Below are 27,017 nucleotides of genomic sequence, written 5' to 3'. Positions count from 1 at the left end.
GAGACCCCCCCCCCCACGCCGCCGCCGCCGGCCACTACAGTGCCACGCATGCGTGCAGCGACCGGCTGGGAGGCAGGGAAGCGGAGCGAGCGGCCGCGGTCGCGGAAAGGGGACAGTCACTTCCCGGAAGAGGCGGGGCCGTGTGGGAGAAGGCGCGGAATTCGAAGAGCTTCCCTGGAGCTTTCCGGGTCAAGCCCCAAACCCTCCTTCGCTTGGGGCAGGAAAGAGGAAGTCTTTCCTTTTTCTTTTGCTTCTTTTTGAGAAAAGAAAATTTAGAAAGTTGGAAGCATCAGTAGTTAGGATTCAGGCCAATCTGGTAACTCACCGACGGTCGGCTTTCAGAACCAAGGAGGAAGGGTTGTCCCGGTAAGTCCCGCAGAACCGTGGCGAGAAGGCAGCGCCCGCGTCTTCCGCTGGCTCCTGCGCAGCCTCGGTTGGGGGCGAGCTCGGTGTCCGCCTCCCTGCCGCGCCCGCGCCTCCTCCCAGCACACCGTCCGCGGCTCCCCGGCGGCCCGAAGCTCCCGGCCGGGCCCGGCCCTGCTCTCCCCGGCCCCGGCCCTGCTCTCCCCGGCCCCGCGGTCTGCCGCCGCCCCGCGCTCTGCCCCGAGGTGCGGAGGCCGCTGGGACCCGAACGTCCTTCCCGCGGGCGCCGTGGGGCAAACTCCCATTCCTGGTTCAAGGCCATGCTGGGCGAGCCTTCCCTGGTCCCCGTGGGCACACTTGGGCGTTCCTTTTTTTTTGGTGTTAACTTTGTGTTTTGGAAATACTTCCATTACAGCAGTTACCTGAAGGCATTATATTTACAGTCTTTCTTTCCTCTGGTGCGTGCCTGCATTGTAAACCCTCTCAATAAACATCGAAACTAAAGACGTTTAAGTTCCTTGGCTTAGCTTCCAGCGCCTTCTGAACCGCTTCTGTCTTTACACAGCTCTTCACGTGACATGCTGAGCTAGCTACGTAATTCACTTTCTGCATTCCAAAATCTTCCTTTCTAGATGGAAAAAATTGATATTTACCTCCAACCGAGAACACCGCCAAAGAAACTGATGTCAAACTTTTGATCTCCAGTAAAGAAATTCCTACCCTTTACTTGTAAAGATAATCAAATATATGTTCCTGTCCTGGTCCTTGCCATGATGAACATATGACATAATCAAAATAGAAGGAAACACTACAACTGGCTTAAGTGGTCCCTGTTGGTAAAAGATGGGGAACAGTTGGGAGGTCTCTGCTTAGATGTCACCTCCTTTAGGAAGGCTTCCTTGAAGCCTTACGCTAGGTAAGATACTTCTTTAGATCTCGATGCTCCTATAGTTCTCTAGCCTTAGTTCTGTGCCTGTAATTCTCACATTATTATAATTCCCTTTTTATCTCTAATCTCCCCCAACCACGGTCCTTAAATGCAGGGCTTGATCTTTCATTATTGTATCTCCAGAACGAGGAAGAGTTCTGGTAAATAGTAGGTATTTAATAAATATTCATTAAGAACGAGTTAAGTCTGGGTTATATTATGCTTCAAAGTTGAAGCTAAATTCATATGAAAATAAAACGAGATAATACACAAAGCATTAATTAGTGAAATTATATGGTTAAATCCTATACAATACAATCCTGTATTGAAATAAACATTATACAGTTTACCAAACTTTGTATGAAATACAGTCATCTACATGGGAATTGGGAAGTTTAAAATATTTCCTGCTTTATTGTTGAAAAATCTTATTTCTAATGTTTTTGCTTAAAACTGAAATAAAACTGGAAAACTTGTTAGTTAAATAAAATGTATGTTTTTGCATGAATCAAATCACTGACCTCTTTTTATGTTCTTTAAATTTGATTCATTAGTGGAGTTAGCAAGGTTCTGTGCTTTTCTCACCTCATTCAGTTTTATAATTAACCAATAAAAGCTTATTAGCTTTTAAGGAAGTTTTAAGAGCATAAATTGATTTATGGGCACCATATGGTTACATCAAAGGGTTTGGTTTTGTTTTAACCTGAAGGGGATTCTTAAGCTCTTTCTTTAAACTAGAAATTCGTGTTCTTTCTACCAAGCAATAATATCTGAAATAGAGTGATTTGTTTTTAATACCAAGCTATCAAAATTGGTGCTGAGATTCAAAAGATGCCAGAATCTTGTAATTCATTTGGTTTAATACATCTTATTTCGTAGATGGCTTAAATGTCTTCCCAAGGTCGTACAGCTAGTCAGTGTATATCCAAGATCAGAATTCTAGGTTTTCTATCCCAAGTCCAATGCTATTTCACTGAAGCAGAAAATTTGAAGCCACTAGTAGGCTATAACGTTAATTGCTACGGGTTGTTCTCACTTTGTTGATTCATATAACTATTTTTTCATCACATTAATTCTAAAGAATTATATTAGGAGACTTTATATGTAATATACATTGAATGCATGAGCAGATTGATGTCAATGAAATCATTATGTTATAAAAGATATGAGTAGAGTCTCACCAAATCCTACACCACGAAAAAATTTCATATTTCATCCTATTAAAATAAAAATGCAAGATAAAATTTTACATAGTTTGGGGTGAGTTTGCTATGTGTAGTATTTTTAAATTTTACTTAATGCTGAGCTGTTTTCAAGTAACTTTCAGGTTGATCATGACCTCCTGCAAGAACCATCTGTTCTGTCTTTGAGTGTAGTTGTACTTGAATATCTTAAAAGTCGTTGCGTTCTGTCCCTTTTTGGAACTTTAAATGCTTTTAGAGTCTTACCATTGCTACTTAACATCACTTCAGAGAAGGGCTGGTGCAAAGGAAGTGACAAGGAATGGAAAATAGTAGATCGTGGAAGTAGACATTTTAGATTAAGTGCATTCTTAAAACATGTTATGGTGTAATTTTTCATAAGATAGATATTTTACATAATTTTACCGTTTCAGAACTACTGAGGTATTCTTTTAATATTCTGCTTTTACAAGTGATTTTCAAAAGGAGCTCAAAGACCTTAGGTTGTAGGTCTACTGAAGATAATCCTAAAATAGTATTTTAAAAGAATGTATTACATTTAGACCGCTTTGTAATTTTACATTAATATTTGTTGCATTTTACAACTGGCTATAAGATAGCAGCATAAATGAAGTAAATTAACTGGTGACAAACAAGTTATGTCACCCTTAAGGAAATTCACTATTCATTACCAGAGAGATGATGATTTTTTAATATGTTTTAGATTTTTAAATAAGATCATTCTGGCTTCTAAGGGGAGGATGATTGTGTGGGGGTGGAGGGCAGGAAAAAGTGGAAGCAGGGGGGCCAGTTAGCAGACTTCAGGCAGCGCTAGGGGGGTGTCTTTAGAAAGGGGGATTTAGGATGTATTTTGGAGAGGGGACTTGCAGGTCAAGTTGCTGTTAGCAAAGGAAAGAAAACAATCAAGAATGACTGCTAGTGAATAAGGATGCAGATGCAGAGAATGGACTGGAGGACACGGGGTTGGGGGACCAGGGTCGAAGGGGAAGCTGGGACGAAGTGAGAGAGTAGCATAGACATATACACTGCCAACTGTAAAATAGACAGCTAGTGGGAAGTTCTGTATAACAAAGGGAGATCAGCTCCATGATGGGTGATGCCTTAGAGGGCCAGGACAGGGAGAGCAGGAGGGAGTTGCGGGAGGGAGGGGATATGGGGATATATGTATAAATACAGCTGACTCACTTTGGTGTACCTCAAAAGCTGGTACAAGAGCGTAAAGCAATTATTTTCCAATAAAGAGCTTAAAAAAAAATGACTGCTAGGTTTTCGGCCTACGCAACTGGGTATTTGGCAATGACTAGGGGTAGAACAGTTTTGAGGGGAGATGGTGGAATCAAAAATTAGATGCATGTGGTGCATCCACGTAAAGTTAAAGCAGGAGATTAGATGTTCTCACCAAGAATTTGGGGCCGTCAGATGATAAGGGATAAGTATTATAGAGGGAAAGTGAAGAGAAGTTTCTTCATTATCGAGTCTTCAGAGGAGACTCAACAATAATGTATTTCCTGTGTAGTCTGCCTCTGACTCTAAAAATAATTTTCCTGTGAGTCTTCCTGCTAACTTCTAGTTCTCGTGCCTGCCACCAGTCCTTTAAATAGTGTTGCTTGACATAGTTCTAATCCACTGTTTTTTAGTTAAAAGTGGTGAAGGCTGTATAAAGTCTTGCAGTTATTCAAGAAGGTCTAATGGAAATTCATTAATGATAAGTTACTAAGAGGAAAAAAAGAAAAAAAAAAACTCATTGGGGCACGTAAGAGAGAGACTAGCTCCTAAAAATTGTCCCCTTGGGTCCTATCCTTCAGAGAAAAAGGGGGGGGGGGGGAAATGCATGTTTCATGACAGCCGCAATTCTTTCATGGTTATGAAAGAAACATAGCAGAGCGTTACTACTTTTTAAGAGTATGCTTGAGGGGCACAAGAGAGATTTTAACCTTTTTCAAATCCATTTCAGTAGATATGTGGGGACTCTAGGTTAAGGTACCAAAATAGTTTAAAAAGGAATTGGATGAAGGTGGTCCAAAGGTACAAACTTCCATTTATAACATAAATAAGTACTAGGGATATAATGTATAGTATGATTAATGTAATTAACACTGCTGTACCTTATATATGAAAGTTAAGAGAGTAAATACTGAGTTCTCATCACAAGGAAAGATATATTTTTTTCTTTTATTTTGTGTCTTTATGGGATGATGGATGTGGTAAACGTTGTAATCATTTCGTGATGTATTTAAGTTAAATCAGTATGTTGTACAACTGAACCTTAAACAATGCTGTATGCCAATTGTATCTCATTAAAACTGGAAGGAAAATATGTTGACCAGGAAGATTGGCAATGAAAGAGACTTCTTTTCTAGAAAATGTCACATAGCCAAGGAAAGTGGAGAAGAGAACACCTGAGCTGAGAGATAGTAACTCAATTTTTACTTTCTGGGAACTAAATGATAATTTTGTTGCAGACTTTTTTCTTTTGGTCTGTGTTCATACCAGCTGTGTTTAAGTAGCCATTGTCACAGCTTTGTAGTCTTTGCTCATGTTATAGTAAAGGAACAGCCAAAATAGATGTCCCGGGTACATATTTGTTCAGCTACCAGTTCTAGTTGTTCTGTAACATAACCACAGATACTCATTCTTTAAACCAGGTTTATTTCTGACAAAGGAAATTAAAATAACATGGATAATTCAGTTTTAAGTATAATGATCATATTAAAGATTACTTATGGGCTTAGTTAAAAGCCCTCTTTGTCTTGCGTAAGGGATCCAACCTGTGGGAATCTTAAAATACTAATAGAATCAGTTCTGAGCTTTTTTTTTTCCCCAGGCATGGCTGCCCCAGTGAATAATATATTCCATTAAAGTCTTTAAAAATGTTCCAGATGTGCTTGAAATAGAGGACTGCAGTTTGTAAGACTGAGTCTACCTTGTTAGTGTTTCTCTAATTTTTTTTCCACCACCCTCAAAAGGAATACAGTGTACATCACAGTCCTGTACATAAATGTTTGTGTGTGCCATGATAACACTGCACTATGTGACAGTCTTCATTCTTACTGTTCATCTATATGTGTGTAGTCAACTTCTGTATTGGAGCATTAGAGACATGGTAGGAAGGATTGAACTTTAGAGATGGAAGGGCTGGAGAAAAGATACGCCTTGCTTAAGACCACACAACTCATTCCCAGGCATTCTGAAGGAAACCAGAAAATGCGAATCTCTCATCCCTAAAAAGCCATACTGAAGTCATATCTGATATTCAGGTACTCGATAAATTTGTAGAACATTGCTTTTTAATTGACCCATGAACTGTATGCATATTTCATTACTTAACATTTAGGCAAGACATAAACCATCTGAAGATTTCTAGTTTGTTTACCTAACACTTTACAGATAGGACCACATATTATAGCTTTTTTTTTAATTTGAAAAATAATACAAGCATATGGTTATTTAAAAAAATAAACAACACAAAGAAATACTCTTTGAAGAGTAACTTTTCACATCTCTCAACTTTTATTCATCACCCCTAATTAATAACCTACTTTGTACCTGTTTTCATTATGAAACTTGGAAACTTGTTTTTCTCAGTACAGGAAGGCATGTCCCATTTTTATTTGCTGTGTCATCTCTTCCATTGTTTGAACACATATCATAATCTGCTTGAAGATATGTCTGTTGTGGACATTTGGTTCTTCCCAGTGTCTATTATAGACAATGCTGAAATGGATAGGTGTGGCTTCGGGGGGGCTCTGAGAAGCCTGGTCCTTTATTTCTCAGCGCAGAAAGAATTCAGCGAGAGGCAAAGTGATAGATAAGAAGTGATTTATTAGAATAGGACACTTGTGAGGCTTACAAGCAGGCAGGTAAGAGGGTGCCTTGCCAAGAACTTAGTGGGCTAAAACTTTATAATTAAAGGAAAAGTGGGGAGGGGAAAAGGATCTTCTTTGTCTTTCTTGAGTTGACGTCACGCTTCCATCATTAGCTCCTCCTGCAGGTTGGGCAGGGGAGTTTCTTGTCTCTACATGGTCAAGCCAGGACTGTAAAAATAATTTCAGGTCTCTGTACAATAAGCACCTTTCCATGGATTATTGTATTTTTATGTGTGCAGAGGGCACATCTTAGAGATCATTAACTTACTGAGCTCACTGGGCAGAATGTGGATCTCATGCCACCATTGTTTTATTGTTTTGGGACATGTCTCCTGCTTGTATCATATGGTTTTGTTGCTAAGCAAGCCTGTTTGGTTTTGTGGTTAAGCAGACCTGCTTTCTTGAGTAATCATTAACTCACAGGGGTGTCCCATACTTTTTCCTATTTACAGTCCCCTAGTGGGATTAACTATTTAATCACCTACTTTGTCCCTTTACTCTCCCTGTCAATGCTACAATGAACATCCTTGTGTGTAAATCTGTCAACACTTAAGAGCACATCTTAAATTCCTAGGAGAGCTGTTGCTAAATCAGGAGATACCTGCATTTAAAACTTTCACAGCTAGCGTCAGGGTCAGATTTAAGTGAACTGGGATCAGTTATGAAAACATTCCTCCAGAAAGAAATTGCTTAATTTCCTTCAATAGCAATCCATTCCAGTATCCAGCGTGAGTCACAAATAAAAGGAAAGCACAATTATCAATAAGAACTTCCCCCTCAAACTTTCTATTTCTGAATTTTATGTATTCTGGCGGTTAATACTTTAAAAGGCTTGTTTCCCTTCATAATAATGCCTTAGAGAATATATGCATCCCCACTCTTTTCTCCAGAATTAACTACAACTTTTTACTAACAAAGAGATAAAACCTTAACTCTGAACCTATGTCGCAATGCCACCCGCATTCAATCTGTGGGCCTTCTTGATGAGTAACAGACAATATTAGCGCTGGAACCACCATTACAAGCTAATGTTTTCTCTGTATTTAAATCCATAATTTTCCTTCTAAAGTGACATATCAGCAAATACTTGTGCAGCTCTTCATAAAAATGAGTGCACAAAATACTAATTATGGTAACACTGGCCACATTTAAAATTAAGATTCAGAAAAGCTCAGAGAGGACTTCCTAGGTGGCACAGTGGTTAAGAATCTGCCTGCCATTGCAGTGGAGACAGGTTTGATCCCTGCCCCAGGAAGATACCATATGTTGCAGATCAACTAATCCTGTGCACCACAACTATTGAGCCTGTGTGCCACAACTACTGAAGCCTGAGCACCTAGAGCCAGTGCTCCACAAGAGAAGCCACACAATGAGGAACCCACTCACCACAACTAGAGAAAGCCCATGTGCAGCAACAAAGACCCAATCCAGCCAATAAATAAATAAATTTATTTTTTAAAAACAAAGCTCAGAGAAAATGATAACCACATTTCCAGCATTTACTTTCTTTGTAGCCATGTACAGTTTGAAAACATTTGCTTTTACTATGACTTTGTTAAAGGAACAGACAATACTGTTACATTTTATTTAGAATAGCTTTACATCATGGTGATTGCTTTTTGTCTTAATATGTTTTGTATCCTACTTTGTGTTTTTAGATTGAATTAAGGTCATTATTCAGGGGATGATAATCTGTTACATAATCATACTGAATCTTCAAAGCAAATGCTTCATAATATTTTTTATCAAATAATAACAAAGGAAAAGAAAAACAGCTATAGATGTTTAATAAGGAAGAACTGGTGTATAGTAAATACCAAAGCAGGTGACAATAGCAGAGTTTAAGCCAATTTTGTTTTTAATATGTCATGTACATAGAAAAGAGTTTAACAGTAGTTTTCTTTGGATAGTGGAACTGTAGGTGATTTAAAAATATTTTTCATTTAAAAGATTTTTTATTTTCCCACAATGAACATGCGTGACCTTGCAATTTAAAAGCCAATGCTCTTAAAAAAAATAATTATGTATTCCTTCAACTCTTCCTTTTCTGTCTCCCTCAACTTCTCTACCAGTTTTCCTTCATTAACTTTTTTGGTCTTTTTTATTGTTTGTGTGTTTGCATTCTTCCTTGCTTTTGTCTTTTTGTTTTTCCTGATTACAATAGAGATCTAGTCCTGTTCTCTCTTTAGGTATGTAAATCAAGGAGTAAATTCTCAAGACAAATATGCATTACCACATTCGTGGATTTTTCTACCTGTCTCTGTATTTGTCAGATCTTATCAGCTGTAACAAAGTCAATTACCACCTTGGGATGGGGTCTTTTATTTTCCAAATTTCATGCAATATTAATGTGACCACGTGAAAAATTTTATCCTCAGCCACTGCTAACGACTGTGGAAAAGAGGAAAGAATGAGGAGAGACAAGGCAACCATTGACATTTGGTTACATTAAGCTTAAAAACAGCTTTATTTTTTAGTACTATAGAGAAACATATTTGGTGACATAAGTGGACTTTAAGGACAAATTCAGCATGCTATAATCTGCTAATAACTTTTCATCTGTTAGTTGCGTTAGTATTTTTGAAGCCACTAACTGTATTACCAGCCATTTTTATTGTTTCAGGTGTTCTTGATTCATTCTGAAGAGCTGACCAAAGAAAGAAATAAGGGAGAATATTGTTTATAAATCACCCCAAACTAGCTCAAAATATACTATTTAAATTTTTGTTGTGAGCTTCTGTGTCTTTTAACAATCTTTTGAAAAGCGTATTTCAAATAACAGCAGATAACCACGAGAATGGGAGTGAATGACTTGTGGCAAATCTTGGAGCCTGTTAAACAGCATGTCCACTTGCACAGTCTCGGCGGGAAAACCATTGCGGTTGATCTGAGTCTCTGGGTATGTGAAGCACAGACAGTCAAAAAAATGATTGGGACAGTCATGAAGCCCCATCTCAGGTAGAGTAAACATTCTCAGAATATAAATAGATGATTGCATAAGCAGTTGATGTCTTGGTTTTGTTTCCAATTCATTTCTTTTGTTGTCGCTATTTTACATTTTGAGATTTTAAAATGTATTAACATGTCTAGATCTGCCATCTCCATACTGATGACACAAGTTTGTACCTTGTACCCTTTGAGCTTCACACTCATATACCTGGCTGCCTATTTAACATATCCTCTAGGATGCTTTGACGACTAAAAGCCAGAAATTTGGAAGCCATTCTCCCCCTATTTTACCCCTCTGCACATCCAGTCCATCAGAAGTCTTGCCAGTTCTACTTCCAGAATATACACTGTGTTCACAAACTTCTCTCAATGTCCAGAAGCCCTACCTGGACATTGAGAGAAGTGTATGCCAACATCTCTTGTCTGCCCTGCTGAGATGAAATCGTCACTAGTTTCCCTCCCTCCTCTCTTGGCCTCCTCCTCCTCCAAACTTTTTCCACATAGCAATTAGAATAATCATAAATCTCCTTTGCTAAAAGACACGCAGTGGTTTCTCAGTCCAGTCTACTTAAAATCTTAACAAATAAAATGCTATTGCATATAACATTTTTGATGCTAATATTCTTGCCATATGTCATGCTCCTATGTTGACTTCTGCTATCAATATATGATGATTAATGTATTGTTAACTTTTATATTTCAGGAACCTATTTTTTCGTATCTCATATTTAACGCTAATGGATGTAAAACTTGTGTTCGTTATGGAAGGGGAACCCCCAAAACTGAAAGCTGAGGTCATAAGTAAGAGAAATCAGATTCGGTACGGACCGTCTGAAAAAACAAGGGCTCAGAAAACAGGGAGATCACATTTTAAATCAGTCTTAAAGGAGGTGAGCATTTAGACCTGACTCAATAATTATGATTTGAATTAGTACATTTTACTCTGATAAAATTTGTTGTTCAATATCTTTAATGCTTGTTAATGTTACTGTGATTAGAAGGCCAGTGTGAATAGAGAAGAGAATTTTTGTTTTGGAGTGAAACTCACCTGAGTTCAAATTCTGACTCTGGCATCTAGAAACTCTGGGACAGTGGGGAAGATTTTTAACCTATCTCTGCCTCATTTCCTGCTCTGTAAAATGAGGATAGTAACACTTTGCAGGGATATGGTGAAAATTAGAGAAAATGTATCTAAAGCAACTGGTACGTAATCAGGACTTAATATGTTACGCTTTATGACATCTTCAGCACTCAAAGAATTCCCAGAATAGAAGATCATTGGATATTAGGAGGTTTATCTTTGTACAATTTAGTATGTAAAATCAAAGACATTTCTTTGTTTGTATAATACTTATAAATGCATGTAATACATATTTAATATGTATTGTTCTTCTAATGGTGAGGTTAAACATTAATTCATACTTTACTCATTCAGGATTAAATGATAATTCATAGATAGAATACATATTTGGCTTCCCTTAGGGCTTTGTAATTTTAAAAAGTACTTAGTTATATTTTAATATTATATATTTTTATAAAAATTTAAAAAGATAAATCTATAGTAAGATAAAGTATATAAGTAAAAGGTAGGAAGCTATTATTATTTTGTCTCTCTTTAAATGTATATATATTTTTTAAGTTGCTGTAATCATGCACAAATAATTTTTATCTTGGACTTTTCACTTAACGTGGCATACCCATATGTCCCTGTTGCCATATTCTATTCAAAATCATTACTTGTAATGATTGTACAACATGTACAAAGGTATGAAATCATTCCCCATGATTGTATTGTATATTGTTTGCTTTTTTGTTCTTCTCTATTATACATGAAATTATGATGAACACTTTTTTGTGAGCATAGCTTTTTCTGGTGATTTTAAGATAAAATGACCCAAAGTGGGATTGATAGACCAAAGTTTAGGAATGATTTTATAACTCTTGCCAATTACTTTCTCTTTGTACTATTTAATATGCAAGATCAAAGACATTTCTTTGTTTATGTAATGCATATAAATGCATATAGTACATATTTAATATGTACTATATTCTTTTATGTTCTTTTAATGGTGAGGTTAAACATTTAACTTAGTTTTAGTCCCTATATGGGAAATGGCCATAGTATCCTTCCTCCACTTATCTTTTGAAGTTTTACTTTTTCTTTTGTTCAGGTTCTTAATATACTAAGGATATAAACCTTTTATCATATTTGCTTTCAGTTCATATCCCTGCTTTTCTTTTTAACATTGTTTAAAATTTTAGTTTCTTTTAAAAGGCATTGCTTAAATTAGTAAGCATTTTTCTCCAGAAATTCTGTTTTCTATTTTTATGTGATTTAAAAAAAAATGATTTTCAATTAGTGACTATTCTACCTTAATGACTATCAGTAATTGAAGAACATATCTTTACTGGAATCTAATTATCTCTTGTGTAATCTGTTCCTGGAAATATCTGTGGTTCACATACTTAAGGCATTAAATACCCAGTATAAAGCAAAAAGATGTTTTGTCTTTTTGAGAAAATTGCTCTGTTTCTGTTTCTTTATTTTGCTAATTGTGGTGTTCTCAGGCATTTTGCATTGGTTCAGTGTTGCCTGCCCATTAATTATTATCATATTTCTGTACACTCAGTTACAGGGCCTTACGTTCTCCTAATCCACTGCCACTTTTAGTTACAAGCATGAAAAGCACAAATTAGCCCTCCAGCACAACCTCCACCCCACATCATAGAGACAGAGTAGAGAAAATTACAGCCAACCTCATCACAAATTCTGTGCTGGTTTTTGAAGAGTTGGGATAGAATCTGAAATAACTTTTAAATTCTTGTTTTTTATGAAAGGATACTTCTTATCCAGGCGTAAAGTAGAAACAACTGTGGTGTTGCAGTAAAGCAGAACCTATAGCAAAACTGTCTCCCTAAAGTCACCCAGCCAGAGTCCTGAAAAGTACCTTTTTTTTTGCCATAGTACTTTGTCTTTCTGAACCTTGTCCACCTTGGGCAACATCTGGCAGAGGTTTTTAGTACATAATGTAGCATGCAAACAATTAATCAGTTAAAGCAAATATTTATTCTGTCTCTAGAAACTGCAAGTAAATAGCCTTTTTTCCTCACCATACCCAGTATTCCCCAATGATAGAATGAGAGTATGACATATGACCAGAAAGAATGCACTAGGTGGTAAAGCTAAACTATAAGCTACTCAGCTGGGTTAGATTCATAACCCCAAAGAAAATTACAGCAGATTATTTATACATCAGCAAATTGATATAAACATCCTGCGCAGACATATGACTTCCTAGGAGCACCCCAATAACGGACCCCTGTGTGGTTCTCCACAATATGAGAGTTTCATTGTACAGGGGAGGTGATAATAAGTGAACTTGAAGGTCTCAAGCCAAAACTGTGTAATAGCATGTTCTTTGGAAGAGCTCATATTGGGTTTATCATCATGTGAGAAGAACTGTTGTAGTTTTACAAATGTAAATGTTAATGTGATTAATTATTTTTATTTAAAGATATTGCCGGACTTGAGATAATAACTTTGAACAAAACAATGGAAATTGAGTATTCTTTACTTTTGAAAATAATTTTTAATTAATTTTTAATTGAATATGGATTCCTTTCTAATTGACATTAAAATTTTTAGCTTTTCATTACAGAAAATTTTAAATCAATACAAAAGTAACCCATCATCGATCTTTAACAGTTATCAATTCTTGACCAGTTTTGTTTCACCTATATTCCCACCCCACCCACTCCTATACTCCCACATTATTTTGAAGCAAATCCCAGACATAATATTGTTTTACTCTTAGGATTTCAGTACCTTTCTCTAAAAGATAGGGACTCTTAAAAAATAAAAACATGACCACAATACAGTCTTTATTATTGCACCTGAAAGTTTAGCAATCATTCCTCAATGCCATAAAGTATACAGTGCTCAAATTTCCAGTTGTTTCTTAAATATAATAAGTTGTAAAACACGTGAATAACGCTGTTAACATTAGTGACATGGAAGTAAGTTAAACACTCAAAAAAGCAGTGATAAAAATGTTCTTAGATTTGTTGCACCTACTTTTTCTTTTCAGTGTCTTGATATGCTGGAATGCTTAGGAATTCCCTGGGTCCAAGCTGCTGGGGAAGCTGAAGCCATGTGTGCTTACCTCAGTGCCAGTGGTTATGTAGATGGTTGCCTCACCAATGATGGAGATGCTTTCCTTTATGGGGCCCAGACTGTTTATAGGAATTTCACTATGAATACCAAGGTATTCTTTCTTTCTCTTTTTCACCATTTATTTTACAATCTACTTTTTTTCAAAGGGATTATTACATGATTAAGTAAACTAAAATGTATAAAATGCTTACTGTAATGCTTAGCACATAGCAATTGCTAAATAAAATGCTTACTGTTATTAAAAACATCAGTGCCACATGGTTCATTCTTTTTGAAATGTGGATTTCTCTCCCAAGGGCTTGACTTGTTTCACATGGTTTAATTCTAAATCAGTTTCAATTATATATTATAAAATTGCATATGATATATATTACCTTGACCCAGAATTTCCACTTTTAGCAAGCCCCAAAACACCTCCAAATATGCAAGGAGAGATATACAAGGATGTTAATTGGAGCATCATCAGTAATTACAAAAATTTGGCAAACAACCCAAATGCCCGTTGATAGGGAATGGCTAAATACAGCCATGGTTCTCATGGAGGGAGGTACTACACAGGACAGTTTGGTTATAATTATTCAAGGTTGGGCAAGGAAGACTATGGACATTTGTGGATTGGAGGCAAGGAAAGTAAACCTCTTGCCAAAAAATTCTGTTATCTTTCTGAAAATGCTCCCAGTGTCCCCATTGAGAAACACTGCCTTAGAGTCCATCTACTCTAATAGTAAGCAGTCATTAAAAACGTGTGTATTGTTGATATTAAAAATATCCAGATATATTAGTAGGCAAGAAATATTGCAAAATAGTATTTTTATATAATCCTATTTTTACTTAAAAATAGAATAATAGATATTTGTATATATGTGTCAAAATGTTTTTTAGAAGAATATCCATGATGCTGTTAATGATAAACTTCAGATGATGCAATTACAGGGAATGTTTACTTTCTATAATATACATTTTACAGTGTTTAATTGTGTAAGGTGAAAATCTACTTTTGTAGATACCAAAAAACAATAAAGAGGAAAAAAATCACTAATATAGTTAATATTTTAAACCTATTTTTGAAACTGTGACTTTATTTCCAGATATTGAAGTGTTAGATTCTATGAGGATTCTGGTGATCAGGATAATTTTAAACTTTTAGAAATAAACATTTAGAGGCAGCTTTGATAAATTATTTTTTATAATGTTGTTTTTGCTTATTTTTTTGAAGATGAAACTAAATCTGTACTTTTTTCTAGGACCCACATGTTGACTGTTATACAATGTCATCCATCAAGAGTAAACTGGGTTTGGATAGAGATGCTCTGGTTGGGCTAGCAATACTCCTGGGCTGTGATTATCTTCCAAAGGTACACTGAAATTGTCACATTTATTTACTATTCACAGTAGCTTTTTTGATACCATACATGCTGAATAAATATGAATATAATATGCTTTTATGTAACGAAGACCCTAATTTAGAATATACATGTAATAAACTATTCAATAACTAAAATAATCAGCATTTCAAGTGGCATTAAAAAGCTGTCCCGTTGTGACACTGAATGTTATAAACGAGAACAGAATCATAACTAGTACCACAGCTTGAGTTTCAGTAAACCATTACTCTAAGAGATTCACAGTCACGTTTGACTATCCTTTTAGAGAAATGTAGGCGTTACTGTTTCCTTGTCTCGCGCGAGTATTAGTTTCTATCACTGTTCCTCTGAGTTGGGGGTTTTGAATCTCCATTGTAGCTCTAATTGTGCACATGCTCGATGTTATTGTTACTGTTGCTAGGCAACATGGTTATTGGGTTAAGCCATTCATCCTTCCATGCCTCTTAGCATTGCATTGTTTTGCTCATTAACACCTTTAATTTTGTCTTAAGTTACGTAGAATAGTACTCTGTAACAGGTATGATAGGTGAGGGATGACTTAGGAATTACAATGATAACCTCATTTACAAATATGATATTTAAAAATATAAAATGACTTGTAGCTCCTACTATTTTTATGTAATCCTACTGTTATATCCCTACTGATCATCTTTGTATCTAAATCCCTCATTATACTACAGACTCTATCCCTAAGAGAAGTCTAAAGAAGGATGATATAGAATTTTTTTTCACTAGAGCTTAGAAGAGGAAAAAAATAATAGGATAGTAAATTTATTAACTCTAATTTCTAGTCTGTTTCACCAGTGACCAAATAGAGAAGTAAACAGTTTTTTTTAACTAGTAAGATAAGAAAACAGGAGGAAAAAAACTGTTAAATAACAAAAAAAATAATTATTATAGTTCTCATTCTAAAATAGAAGATTCCTATTTTCCATATGTAATTCTATCATAATTAAAATCTAAAAACAGCCCAATGTTGACTATAAGAAAAAAATTGCAAACTTGAACTCACAGAAACCAATTTTAGCTGCAGTGGTATTACATTATAACTAGCCTTACCTATTTTGATTTTTTTGTATCCTTACAACCAAAACTGCTATCTATTTATATCATTGTACTTAATGATCTTTAAGACTCTACTATCTTGATTTGCCTAACTAAATGCTAATACATGAAGGGTGACTTATGAAATATATAGCAACTGATTTGCTAAAGACATAGGCTATAGAGATGGAACAAGCTTCTCGATACTCTCTGTTGTGCTGTGTGTTACAGTTTTAGCTGAATCCTGAGCGTAGGTGGGTTGAGAAGGGAATTCAATTTAGAGGGGAGACCCAGGCACTCAGGGTATGTGGTCAGTGGCTATTTACTAACCAGTATGTCTGTCCTGATGCAAATTGGCTAAAGAGCAGCCTTGCTTACAAAGATATATTAATAAACTTTTATAGGAACTGGAAGACTCAATTTAAACCAGAAGTTGTCATGTGAATATACATTTATTTATATATATTTTTTGTGTTGTAAACTTAATGCTTGTTTTAATTTTCTTAAGTTATTAATTTCAAGAGTTAACTTGGAATTCTCCTTTGTTCTCTTTGGATGTCTGGATCTTTAAATATTACATGTTCACATAATCAAATGAACATGCCTTTTCCTGATAACAAATATAACATAAAGTTAGATCAAATGAAAATATTATCAAAATAATTAACATAGAAAATGAAAGCCCCCTAAAATTCTGTTCTTTCCTCTCCTAAAACAAACGCCGTCAGTGGTTTGGTATATAACACTCTGACTCTGGTTTGCATAAGTTAACAATGTAATTGTTATTTAACTTACAAATGTAAATCATACTGTATGCTATTCTGCAATTTTCATTTTACACATAACAATGTGTTTTGCACACATAGAGTTACCATATTCTTTGAGCTGCTCAATCTTACTTGAATGGACATATCACCCTTTCTTTATCTATTCCCTAGTTATTAACATTTGAATTTCTTTTCCCACTTTCTGAAAGGGAGTTCCTGGAGTTGGAAAAGAGCAAGCATTAAAACTGATAAAGATTTTGAAAGGGCAAAATTTACTTCAGAGGTAACTAAAAATTACTTTTTCTTGTGTCATTACTCTTTTATTCTTGTTTAACTTAACAGTGAATACAAAAAGTATTGTGCTTTCCAAAAAAAGTTTTGTATTTTTAAGCCGATCTATATTTTTATTTAAATTCAGTTATTTTATTTATTCAGAGGTTTTCCAAAGAAAGCTGAAAAGTATATGTCCTAAGCCATACTTTGTTTTTTTCAATATCATTAGCTCACTACAAACACAAGTAGTAAGATGTCAAATGCATTTATTTATAACCATGGACCTTGCCACAGGCTATTTTAGACTATTTTATCAACAGGTAAACTAACATTAATTTTATATTTTAAATTATTTTTATATAAATACTTTGATATTATATTTTTCTATAAATGAAATGCCTGACATGTTGCAAATATTTAGTAACACTTGATCACAAATTTTACTTGACTGCCTTTTGTTCTATAGCCACAAATTTAGTCATATGTTAATTCTTATGAATTAACTGTTCAATTTGAGGATTCGAGACAACAAAGATACAGAGTATATTAAAGTTTAGAAACTGTGCTGTTTAGTTTTGAAAACACGTCAATTATATTTGCTTGATGAGGGCAATGTTTTATAAAAATCAATATTGATGATAATAAAGTATAGAATGAATAAGGAGGAAAGGAACCAGGACACTGGGAGACGTAAAATAGTCCTCGCCTCCGGTAGGTATGAGATAGTGAGCGCATGAAAGGAAACATTAAGTGGTAGAAATGAATACGGGATGACCATGAGAAAGATTTCAAATAGCCATGCTGTTTCCTGTAATGCTTCACTTTCAGCTGGAAAGCTATTGATAGATCTAAGACTTTAATAAACTCATTATTAATATCAGTGACTACTGTTTGCCAAAGCAGGGAAGCAAAGGTACACTTTGGCTTGGGGTGAGTTAAGGAATCATTTGGGAATTGTGAAGAATAAAATAAAAAAGGAAAAGCAAGCAAATACAGCACTTGACTAACTACAAATCATTCTTATTGAGATGGTTTCAGCAAGTATGTACCTTTGGCAACATTTTATAAAATGTTTACCTTCACACTTGAAAATAATGAAATATATTTTGTTATAATTATCTATCATTCTAATTTTTATTAATTTAGACTAACCTTCCCCCTAGTTATTTTTAATTTTTGTATATTTTTACGTTCCCAGGCTGAGACAGCAACTTTACCACCAAAGGGAAAATAAGTAGGCGAGTGGAAAGGAAAAGAATAGCCTGACATTTGAGAACATGGCATTTTGGTGATCTTATTGTTTTCTTCCTTTTAAAACCATTTTCTTTTAAAGGTTTAATCAGTGGAATGAAGAATCTTTTTACTCTAATTCGCAACCAGCAGTCGCTAACAAACTGGCTCATTGCTCCGTGTGTTCCCATCCGGGTAAGCAGACATAGAGGATGGTATCTGTAGAATATTACTGTCTGATACCTATGTTTTCATCTCTGTTCTTATAGTACTTTTTAAATACCTACCTTCCTTACCAGATTGGGAACCCTTAGAGTCAGGAGTTGTGTCATATACACATAGTAGGCACTCAATAAATATTTATTGAATGAAATAATATGATGTAAATGATAAATATAGGATATGTGCAGTTTCAAACTATGTTAGATTACTTTGATCTTAAAATTATGTTTTCAGTGTAGAAATCTATTTTAAGAAAAAAAATGTTACTGATAAATCTTAGGGAAAAATGGAAGTGAAACCATTTGATTTTATATGTGATTTATATTTATATATTTAAAGAATTCTTAACTGTCCTATAGTACATTTTTATTGTGTGTGACGATAGTGACTTAAAACTAATTTCTAATACATGTTCACTGTTATTGAAAAATAGTTTGGATCCTCTTCATTAGTCTTGATAAAAAAATAATGTCCCTGACATGTACTGGGTCAAAAAGGCCTTTTGCTCTCAGGAGAGATGAAGAGATCATGTTAGCTCATCTTTTAAAAGAAATTCTGCTTTATCTATTTGTCTTAATGTTTTCATTAGCATTTTAAAATTATCGATGAAAGCATGGAAGAAATAAATGTTTTTATAGATAAAATGATATTCTATAGTTTTATTTTTTTTGTACCTTATAAATGATGATTTCAGGTCATATCAATTACGTAGGTTCCTCATATTCTCAAAATATGAAGTGTTGAAGGTAGTCATGTTTTCCTTTTAATAAGCACTAGGGCCCCACACCCAGGCCACAGTCAGAATTTGTTTATGTTCCAAGCATAGTTTAAAAATAGCTATATAGTACCTGAGAGCTAGCCACTAGCAGAGGTAATTAACTGCTATATTCTTTTCATATTCTTATTAAAGAAACCATTTCATGAATTATCCTACTAAATAATTTTTTACTAATAACATCCTTCTTTCTTGTTTGTAGCTACCACATACACCACAGAGTTTTCCACTGTTGATTATTATAAATGCATAATTTCATATTACAAATGAACACTTTCAGATAGAAGAGTAATTTACAAAAAAACAGTGTGGTGTGATAGTGAGAGCTAAAGATCTACTTTATTCTAAGAATTACTGTTGTGTTCATTACTCTGTTCAGCCTAATTGTATTGAAACCCTTCTATATGCTGGGCATTGTGCTAGGCAGTATTTGTTTTTGAAAATTTGGATAAGAGCAAAAAAAAAAATGTATATAAAAGGTAACTCTAAAAAGCAGTGGAAGTCATACTTTTTGTGTCTCCGTGAAGGTTCACCTAAGGATCATGAACGCAATGGATGCAAATTATGTACAACGGATCGATACTGTGAACCACATGATTCTGAATACTGTTGTCCTTGTGAGTGGCACCGAACAGAATGTGAGAGGCACCTAAATACAGTAGAGAACAGTATTAAGAAGTAAGTTTTTCCGTTTTGTTTTGTTTTTGTACTCATTGTTTCCTGATGTGGCCTATTTTATACACTTGTGGCTGAATTATTTCCGCATAACTTTCCCCCATGTATAGATTAATAATGTTTCACAAAATCCTTTTCTTGATTCTGTTCAAAAATTAGGCTGTCTTAGAGAATAGTAACTTAATAATGGTTCATTGAGAAGCTTGATAACTGGGATATTATACAAGGACACTTTTCATTAAATGAGAAGAGTTTAGATGGATGATTTTAGAGTCTGTCTAAAATTGCCTGATGGTTTTAATAACATGTGTATACCTTATTTTCAGAAAAGCTTGCAGTTGTGAGGGATTCCCATTCCATGAGGTAATGAATAATAGTTCAACCCTGTGTTTAACTCAGAAGCTGTTTTTAAAAGTTTGACATCTCTGTTGCTATTTTCTGTTCTCTTGCTAGGTTATTCAAGAATTCCTTTTGAACAAGGATAAGTTGGTGAAGGCAATCAGGTACCAAAGACCTGATTTATTATTGTTTCAGGTATCTGAAAATAAACTGTTACTTTACAGTGTGAAGTTGGATACTAGGAAGATAAGAAGGGGTAATCACTTTGGTTGGTCTGAGAGGAGGTTTGAAATAGATAGCTCTTGAATGCACGTGTATTTTTCAGTATTTATATCTAATCTTCATTCCTTTGCCACACAGTAAGTATACTTTGCAGACCATAAGACAAATCACAGTTATGCTGTTCTTTACAAGACACCTTAGAGACCATGTACAGAGGTATTGTATTCGGGATATGTTGAGGGAGAGATGGTAGCAAGCGGAGAATGTAAAGGTCAAGTATATTGTTACGGAAGGCAGTACCATTTACAAGTGTTTTGGGATCTGTCATCAGGAACCTAAATTTAAATTTGGACAGTCTGTCACTTAGCAGGTAACCCTGGATGTGTGTTTTCCTCACAAAAGAAATAATATTACTTATCTTGTGAAGTCACTATGAGAATTAAATGAGATTATTTATGTTAACCCCTAGTATAATAGCTAGAGAAACTGAGGGGCTCAATAAATTGTAACTACTTGCTGCTTAGCTCTACCAAAAACAGTAATAATAATGGCAACCAGCATTTATTGAATATTTAAAATTTGCTATTGTATTTAACACATTACATGTAATCTTCCCTAACTTTATAATCTGTGTGCTGGATTATATTTTACAGAGGGAAAGCCTAAAGCTGAAAGAGGTTGAGTAATTTACCCAATATCTAGGAAACAGATCTGGCATTCAAACCCAGAACCCTCACACTTAAATCATTGTGCAATATTGCCTCCTTAGAAGGCTCACTGTTGTTTCTGGGAATATTCTTGTCAATAAAACTTTAATGTTATGTCTTAAGGAAAAGATGATATCACCTGAGAGTGCTGTTTGTCTCCAAGAGAGAACAAAAATCTTGTTTCATTTTTATTATATTTACAGAGATTTACTCTTGAAAAAATGGAGTGGCCCAATCACTATGCATGTGAGAAATTGTTGGTACTGTTGACCCACTATGACATGAAAGAAAGAAAGCTCGGTAGAAGGAACTCAAATCAACTACAGCCAATTCGGTAATATAAAGAATTGTATGAATAAGTCCTTGTGTTTTCATTGAAATATCTTATTATCTAAAATATTCTTCTTAATATCTTTAATAGTGGGGTATATATCTCTGTTTTATAAAGATGCAGAAAAGGTCTACTAGAATATTAAAAACTTAGGGCTTACAGTCAAGATAACATAGTAAGTTCATGCTTTGACACACTTCTCTGCCTCAAACACATAGTAATAATAGACTATTAAAAGAAATAACTATAAGAAGATATAGCTTAAATTAACTAGATAATTATTTCAGTGGGACCAGAAAGGGAACAGAATTGTACAGTGAATGGAGGTACTGAAACTGAGAATTGGTGGCTCTCGGTGAAGGACATATGGTTATTCATTGTACTATTTTGAAGCTTTTCTTAAGGTTTGAAAATTTTCAAAATAAAAGTCTTGGGGAAAGTATTAAAGAAAAAAGATAAGCGACAAAGTAGTGGCAGTCTGATAGCATGCATCTTTTATGACAGTTGTAGATGCCAGAAGATGATGGAGTAATAGTTCAAAGCTTTGACTAAAAATAATTGGCAACCTAGACATCATTAAAATTATTCACTGGTTGGCAAGGCATTTTCAGACATATGAAGACTAAGAGTTTGCCACTCACAGACCCTCATTAAAAGCACTGTTAAAGCATGACTTCAGCAGGAAGAAAAATGAACTCGGGGAGATGTGGATGACAACCATCAGTGGCCAGCATAGAAACTGATAAAACATATTTAGCTAATTTAATAAGCTGAATGGAAGAAATACATATATAAATATTTTAATAATGCTTGATGGTTAGTATATGTTGATGATAATAAACTAAAACTCCCAAAGTACGCACGTAAACAGCTAAGGGTAACGGCTAAAACAGTAGAAATACAATCTCTGTCTTTAAAACCAGTACATAAAATAGGAAAGTAAAACTGTCAAACTGAAAGAATATAGGAAGGTAAAAGGGGGAAATAGCAAAGAAAAAGCTTAGTAACCAAAAACACAAAATAAGATGTATGAATGAATCCAACTATATCAGTAATCACAATAAATGTAAATGGATTAAACTCATCTATTAAAAGATATTATATCACGTGAGTAAACAGAATTCAGCAGTATTCTGCTTTATAGGGCACGTGCATAATAAAACTATATTAAATTTGAAAATAAAGAGATTTAAAAGATTTAACCAGGCAAATATTTACTAAAGTGATGTAGCAAAATTAACAGAAGCAAGATAAACTTTAAGACAAAATCATTGTTATGGAAAAGAGGAACACTGAATAATAATGAGGCAAAAAAATCTACTGATAAGATCTAACAATTATAAACTCCGTCTTTTAAATAAACAAATCAAAGGAATAACTATACAATAGTTCCTTATAACATTTTTAGAATATTAAAACAATAAAAATTAACGGGAATTGAATTATTCAATCTACAGATTGAAAATTTCCATATAACTCATGCAATTGGACCTCATTAGATGACCTTTTTTTGTTTTTGTTTTTTTTTGTTTTTTTTCAGAATTGTTAAAAACCGAATCAGAAATGGAGTTCATTGTTTTGAAATAGAATGGGAAAAGCCTGGTATGTATATACTTTAAGAAAAAATGTCTTAAACTGATATTTCTTTTGAAATTAATGTTTACAAAAACAATATGTAAATAGTTTTGATTTATATTTCTTAAGAAAATACTGCTACAAATGGTCTAGTCATTGGATTTCATTATATAGCTGGGTCTAAAGAAATCAGGGTTGCTGAAGAGTACCTGGGGTACTATTCCTCTCCTTTATTTAGTTTTCATGGGAATTTATAGTGGTCAAATTACTCTTATTTTCTATAGGCAGAAAAAGAGTAAACTCTGAATTAGCTCCAAAACTGAAGTCAAGGAAGGTACAAATCATTTCAAATGGAAAATAATCCCAAATTCATTGGGTTTGAAATTAGATTGTGTAATTATAAGTGAATGAATGAGAGAACAGATTTGTCAATGAAAGTTCAAGCTGTAGGTAACTTTGAAGAATTAAATGATAAAGAACTAGATAAGTCGTTCTAAGTGATAATAGGAAATAGCTAAAGAATTCTGATAACTGTTGAAGAACAGTTCCATCCACTGTAGTAAATTTTCAGGAAAGACAATGGCATTAACTCAGTCAGGCAGTGCATCTCCTCTGCTGAAAACTGAGGATTGGATGCCAACTTTCTCTTATCCTTGTAGGAGTTATCCCTTAAGGGAGAAAATGTACCCCAGGCTACTTTAACTAAGAAATATTCTAAGTTCACCTGTTTCCATTATTTCTACTTTAAACTCATCAACTAATGGCTTCTTATGCAGTATCGTCCTCTTATAAGATAAACACAAGAATCTAGTCGACTGTTTACATGTTATTGTAAATTTACATATAAGCATTCTCATTTTCATTTATCAGGTGCTTGTGAGTCCAGTAAGTCTGAGTGTATGCTCAAGAGATTGCTAACCTTTGAAACAACAATCTGGAAAATAGTAATAGTTTTGATGACTGTCTCAATTCTGTCCTTTTCAGAAGCTACCAGTAAAGAAAACCCATGTTAAAGTTTTAAAAAATTGTCTGTTTCCATTTTTTATCTGTAATTTTATGCTTGTTGTAATAAATTAAAACCAACTAACCTTATCTAAGTAAAGTTTTCTATTCTCTAAGCTGCTCTTACCATCTCTGAAGCAAGAGAAATTTAAAGTTCTAATTTAAAAGAAACCTCCTTCCAACTCTTGCCAGGTGGAAGAAAATCACTTCTGTACTAGTATCAACAAATTATTAGAGGGACTTCTTAGGTGCACAATGGTTAAGAATCCACCTGCCAATGCAGGGGACACGGGTTTGAGCCCTGCTCCAGGAAGATCCCTCATGCCACAGAGCAGCTAAGCCCATGTGCCACAACTATTGAGCCTGTGTGCCACAGCTTACTGAAGGCTGCACACCTAGAGCCTGTGCTCCACAACAAGAGAAGCCACTGCAATGAGAATCCTGCACACCACAATGAAGAGTAGCCTCCTCTTGCCTACAGAAAGCCCATGTGCAGCAATGAATACCCAACGTGGTCAATAAATAAATAAATAAATATAAATAGATAAATAAATTTATTTTAAAAAATTATTAGAAAAGAGATGTTATAAAGATTTGCATGAATTATCCATTTGTGAATGACCTAGTTGACCTGGTAAACTGAGTTACTTGGAAAAATGGAATATTTCAAATCTGTGATTAAGGCTGTTTTATTGTATTTTTAATCCTTTAGAACATTATGCTATAGAAGATAAACATGGAGAATTGGTTTTACAAACAATAGAAGACGAATCATTGTTTGAAGCAGCTTATCCTGAGATTGTTGCTATTTACCAAAAACAAAAGTCAGAAATTAAAGGGAAGAAACCAAAAAGTAAGTATCACATTTGATAACTATTTATGCTGCACACAAATGTTATAGAAGAGCTACCTGTCCTGTTTGAATCTATCTTGTCCAAATTTTGCTGAAATTTCTATAAAATCAAGAGTAAGGATTGTACTTTGGCTTCTTTGTCTTGACACACTTTGTTTTAAAATCTAAAAGCCAAAAATTAAACCATTCTGCTCTGAGTCTTCTAACTTAACCAAGTATTAATAATAGTAATTATATAATACTAACCACTTACTGAGCAACTAGTATGTGTAACATATTTTGGATTATAAATACATTTTCTTTATTTCCCAGAATTCAGTGAGGACAGCATTATTTTATAACATGACACTCAATTATAACATTGTTTCCAAAATAAAATATTTTATAATATTTTACTAATAATTATTTTATTACAATTATGTATGACACAGTTTTCAGGAACGCACTGACACAAAAAAGGCAAAAATTGATCGTGTAGAAGGTTTCTGATCTGAACTCTTTAGTTTGTTTACCCATATTAAGGAAAATAAAATAGATTTTAACTGTATTATATTTTTTTCTTTCAGGCATGAAAATTAAGTCCAAAGGAAACAATTTGCCAGAATCAGATGACATGATGAGTTTTCAGTCACACATGACTTTAAAACCCACATGTGAAATCTTTTCTAAGCAGAATTCCAAGTTAAATTTGGAAATTTCCCCTGATTCTACATTACCCCAGGAATCTATTTCTGTGTTATTGAATACCTTGCGTTTACCTGAAGATGCTCCCTGTTTGAATACACAAGAACAGTTAATATCTTCTCCACGACCTTTGGCTGTGCAGCAAATTAAATCTGTCAGTAAGTCTCTAACTGCAGAATCTAGTCAACCCAGTACCTCATCCCATAATATATCTGCAATTGCTGATCTGCATTTGAGCACCATTGACTGGGAAGGTACTTCTTTTAGTGATTCTCCAGCTATCCCAAGGAACACTTTTGCTCATGGTTTAAAATCGGAACTTGAAACAGCTATCCCTGATAGCTTTAAAACTATTCCAGAGCAACTGTCATGTGAATCAGAATGGTGCACCACAAAGATTAATAAACTGTTCGATTGGGATCTTCAAAAGACTGATCCTGAAGAGCACCTACTTTCTGGCATTACTGATTTACACCTTCAGGATTTACCTTTAAAGGAACGAATACATATAAAATCATCATATCCTCAGAATAATGTACAACCAGATGATGATCTGAAAACATCATCCCTACATACTGTAAAAGAACACTGTATTGCTAATAGTAGTTCTGACTGTCCATCTCATCTTTCAAAGGATCTTCTAGGAATTCATTTGCAAAATGAATCTAAAAACTATAAAGTTCTAAAAGGAGACCAGCTCTTTCAAGAAAGCTATAAAGTAAATACTTCTATACCTTATTCTGTCAATAACCTGATAGTAAAGACCTCCAGTGTTAGAACTGGACGACCAAATACTACTTTAGATCATAGTAGAAAAGTTGATATGCACACCACTCGGAAAACTGTAATGAAGAAGAGCGTTTGCCTTGACAGACACGCCTCTGGTGAAGAAAGTGTCCCAGAGTCTGGGAAGGCTAAGTCCACAACTCAAAAAATGAAGCAGAGCTCTCAGAAGCATAGCCCAGCCCAGTTCAAGAAAAATGATGCCAACAAATTGAGTGACCCTAAAGCACATATTAAAGAAACTGAACAGTGTGTCCAGGCTTATAAAACAGCTGGAAGTGAAGAAACCTGTTTCCCAGATGCAGCAAAAGGTTCTCTGAGTTTTCTATGGTGTCATAAGGAAAAACATGACTCTGGAACCTGTTTGGATAGTCCTCTTCCATTGAGTCAGAGATTAAAACTAAGGTTCCAAAACACCTGAAATGAAATTTAAAATAGTCAAGTGTAACTTAGTATTCCAGTACTGTTGGCATTAGCAGAAGCAGAAGGAAGGTATCTAGTTAGTGCATAGTAGAAAAATTTAATATGGCTCTATATGTTATGAGACACTTGCCATTTTAATCAAAACTATAATAAAAAATGTTACTGAAAACTTTGGTTTTAAAAGACGATCCTCTGTACTGAAAACTTCAGATAATGCATATTTTTATAACATACTTTTAACATTT

At 34.6% G+C, this 27,017-nt stretch overlaps 1 protein-coding gene across 1 annotated transcript; it reads left to right on the top strand.

The window, feature by feature from the left end:
* Positions 1 to 73: 73 nt before the first annotated feature.
* GEN1 (GEN1 Holliday junction 5' flap endonuclease) lies at positions 74 to 26,772 on the top strand. The gene is made up of 14 exons (XM_057742075.1): positions 74 to 366; positions 9,142 to 9,317; positions 10,012 to 10,198; positions 13,397 to 13,573; positions 14,727 to 14,837; positions 16,888 to 16,961; positions 18,285 to 18,376; positions 19,706 to 19,856; positions 20,180 to 20,216; positions 20,307 to 20,387; positions 21,325 to 21,455; positions 22,993 to 23,054; positions 24,742 to 24,882; positions 25,449 to 26,772. The coding sequence occupies exons 2-14, from the start codon at positions 9,157 to 9,159 to the stop codon at positions 26,768 to 26,770; spliced, it is 2,727 nt and encodes a 908-aa protein (XP_057598058.1). The 5' UTR covers positions 74 to 366; positions 9,142 to 9,156; the 3' UTR covers positions 26,771 to 26,772.
* The last annotated feature ends 245 nt before the right edge of the window (positions 26,773 to 27,017 follow it).

The sequence above is a fragment of the Hippopotamus amphibius genome, chromosome 7, assembly GCF_030028045.1.
Source record: "Hippopotamus amphibius kiboko isolate mHipAmp2 chromosome 7, mHipAmp2.hap2, whole genome shotgun sequence".
NCBI lineage: Eukaryota > Metazoa > Chordata > Mammalia > Artiodactyla > Hippopotamidae > Hippopotamus > Hippopotamus amphibius.
This window is presented reverse-complemented; position numbering and strand designations above follow the sequence as displayed.

What these genes read in the sequence shown, in the direction of transcription:
- GEN1 (XM_057742075.1), top strand. Translation starts at nt 9,157, where the DNA reads ATGGGAGTGAATGACTTGTGGCAAATCTTGGAGCCTGTTAAACAGCAT. An exon ending in CTCCGTGTGTTCCCATCCGG is followed by an intron (nt 18,377 to 19,705) that starts GTAAGCAGACAT and finishes GTCTCCGTGAAG; the next exon opens with GTTCACCTAAGGATCATGAA. An exon ending in AATCAACTACAGCCAATTCG is followed by an intron (nt 21,456 to 22,992) that starts GTAATATAAAGA and finishes GTTTTTTTTCAG; the next exon opens with AATTGTTAAAAACCGAATCA.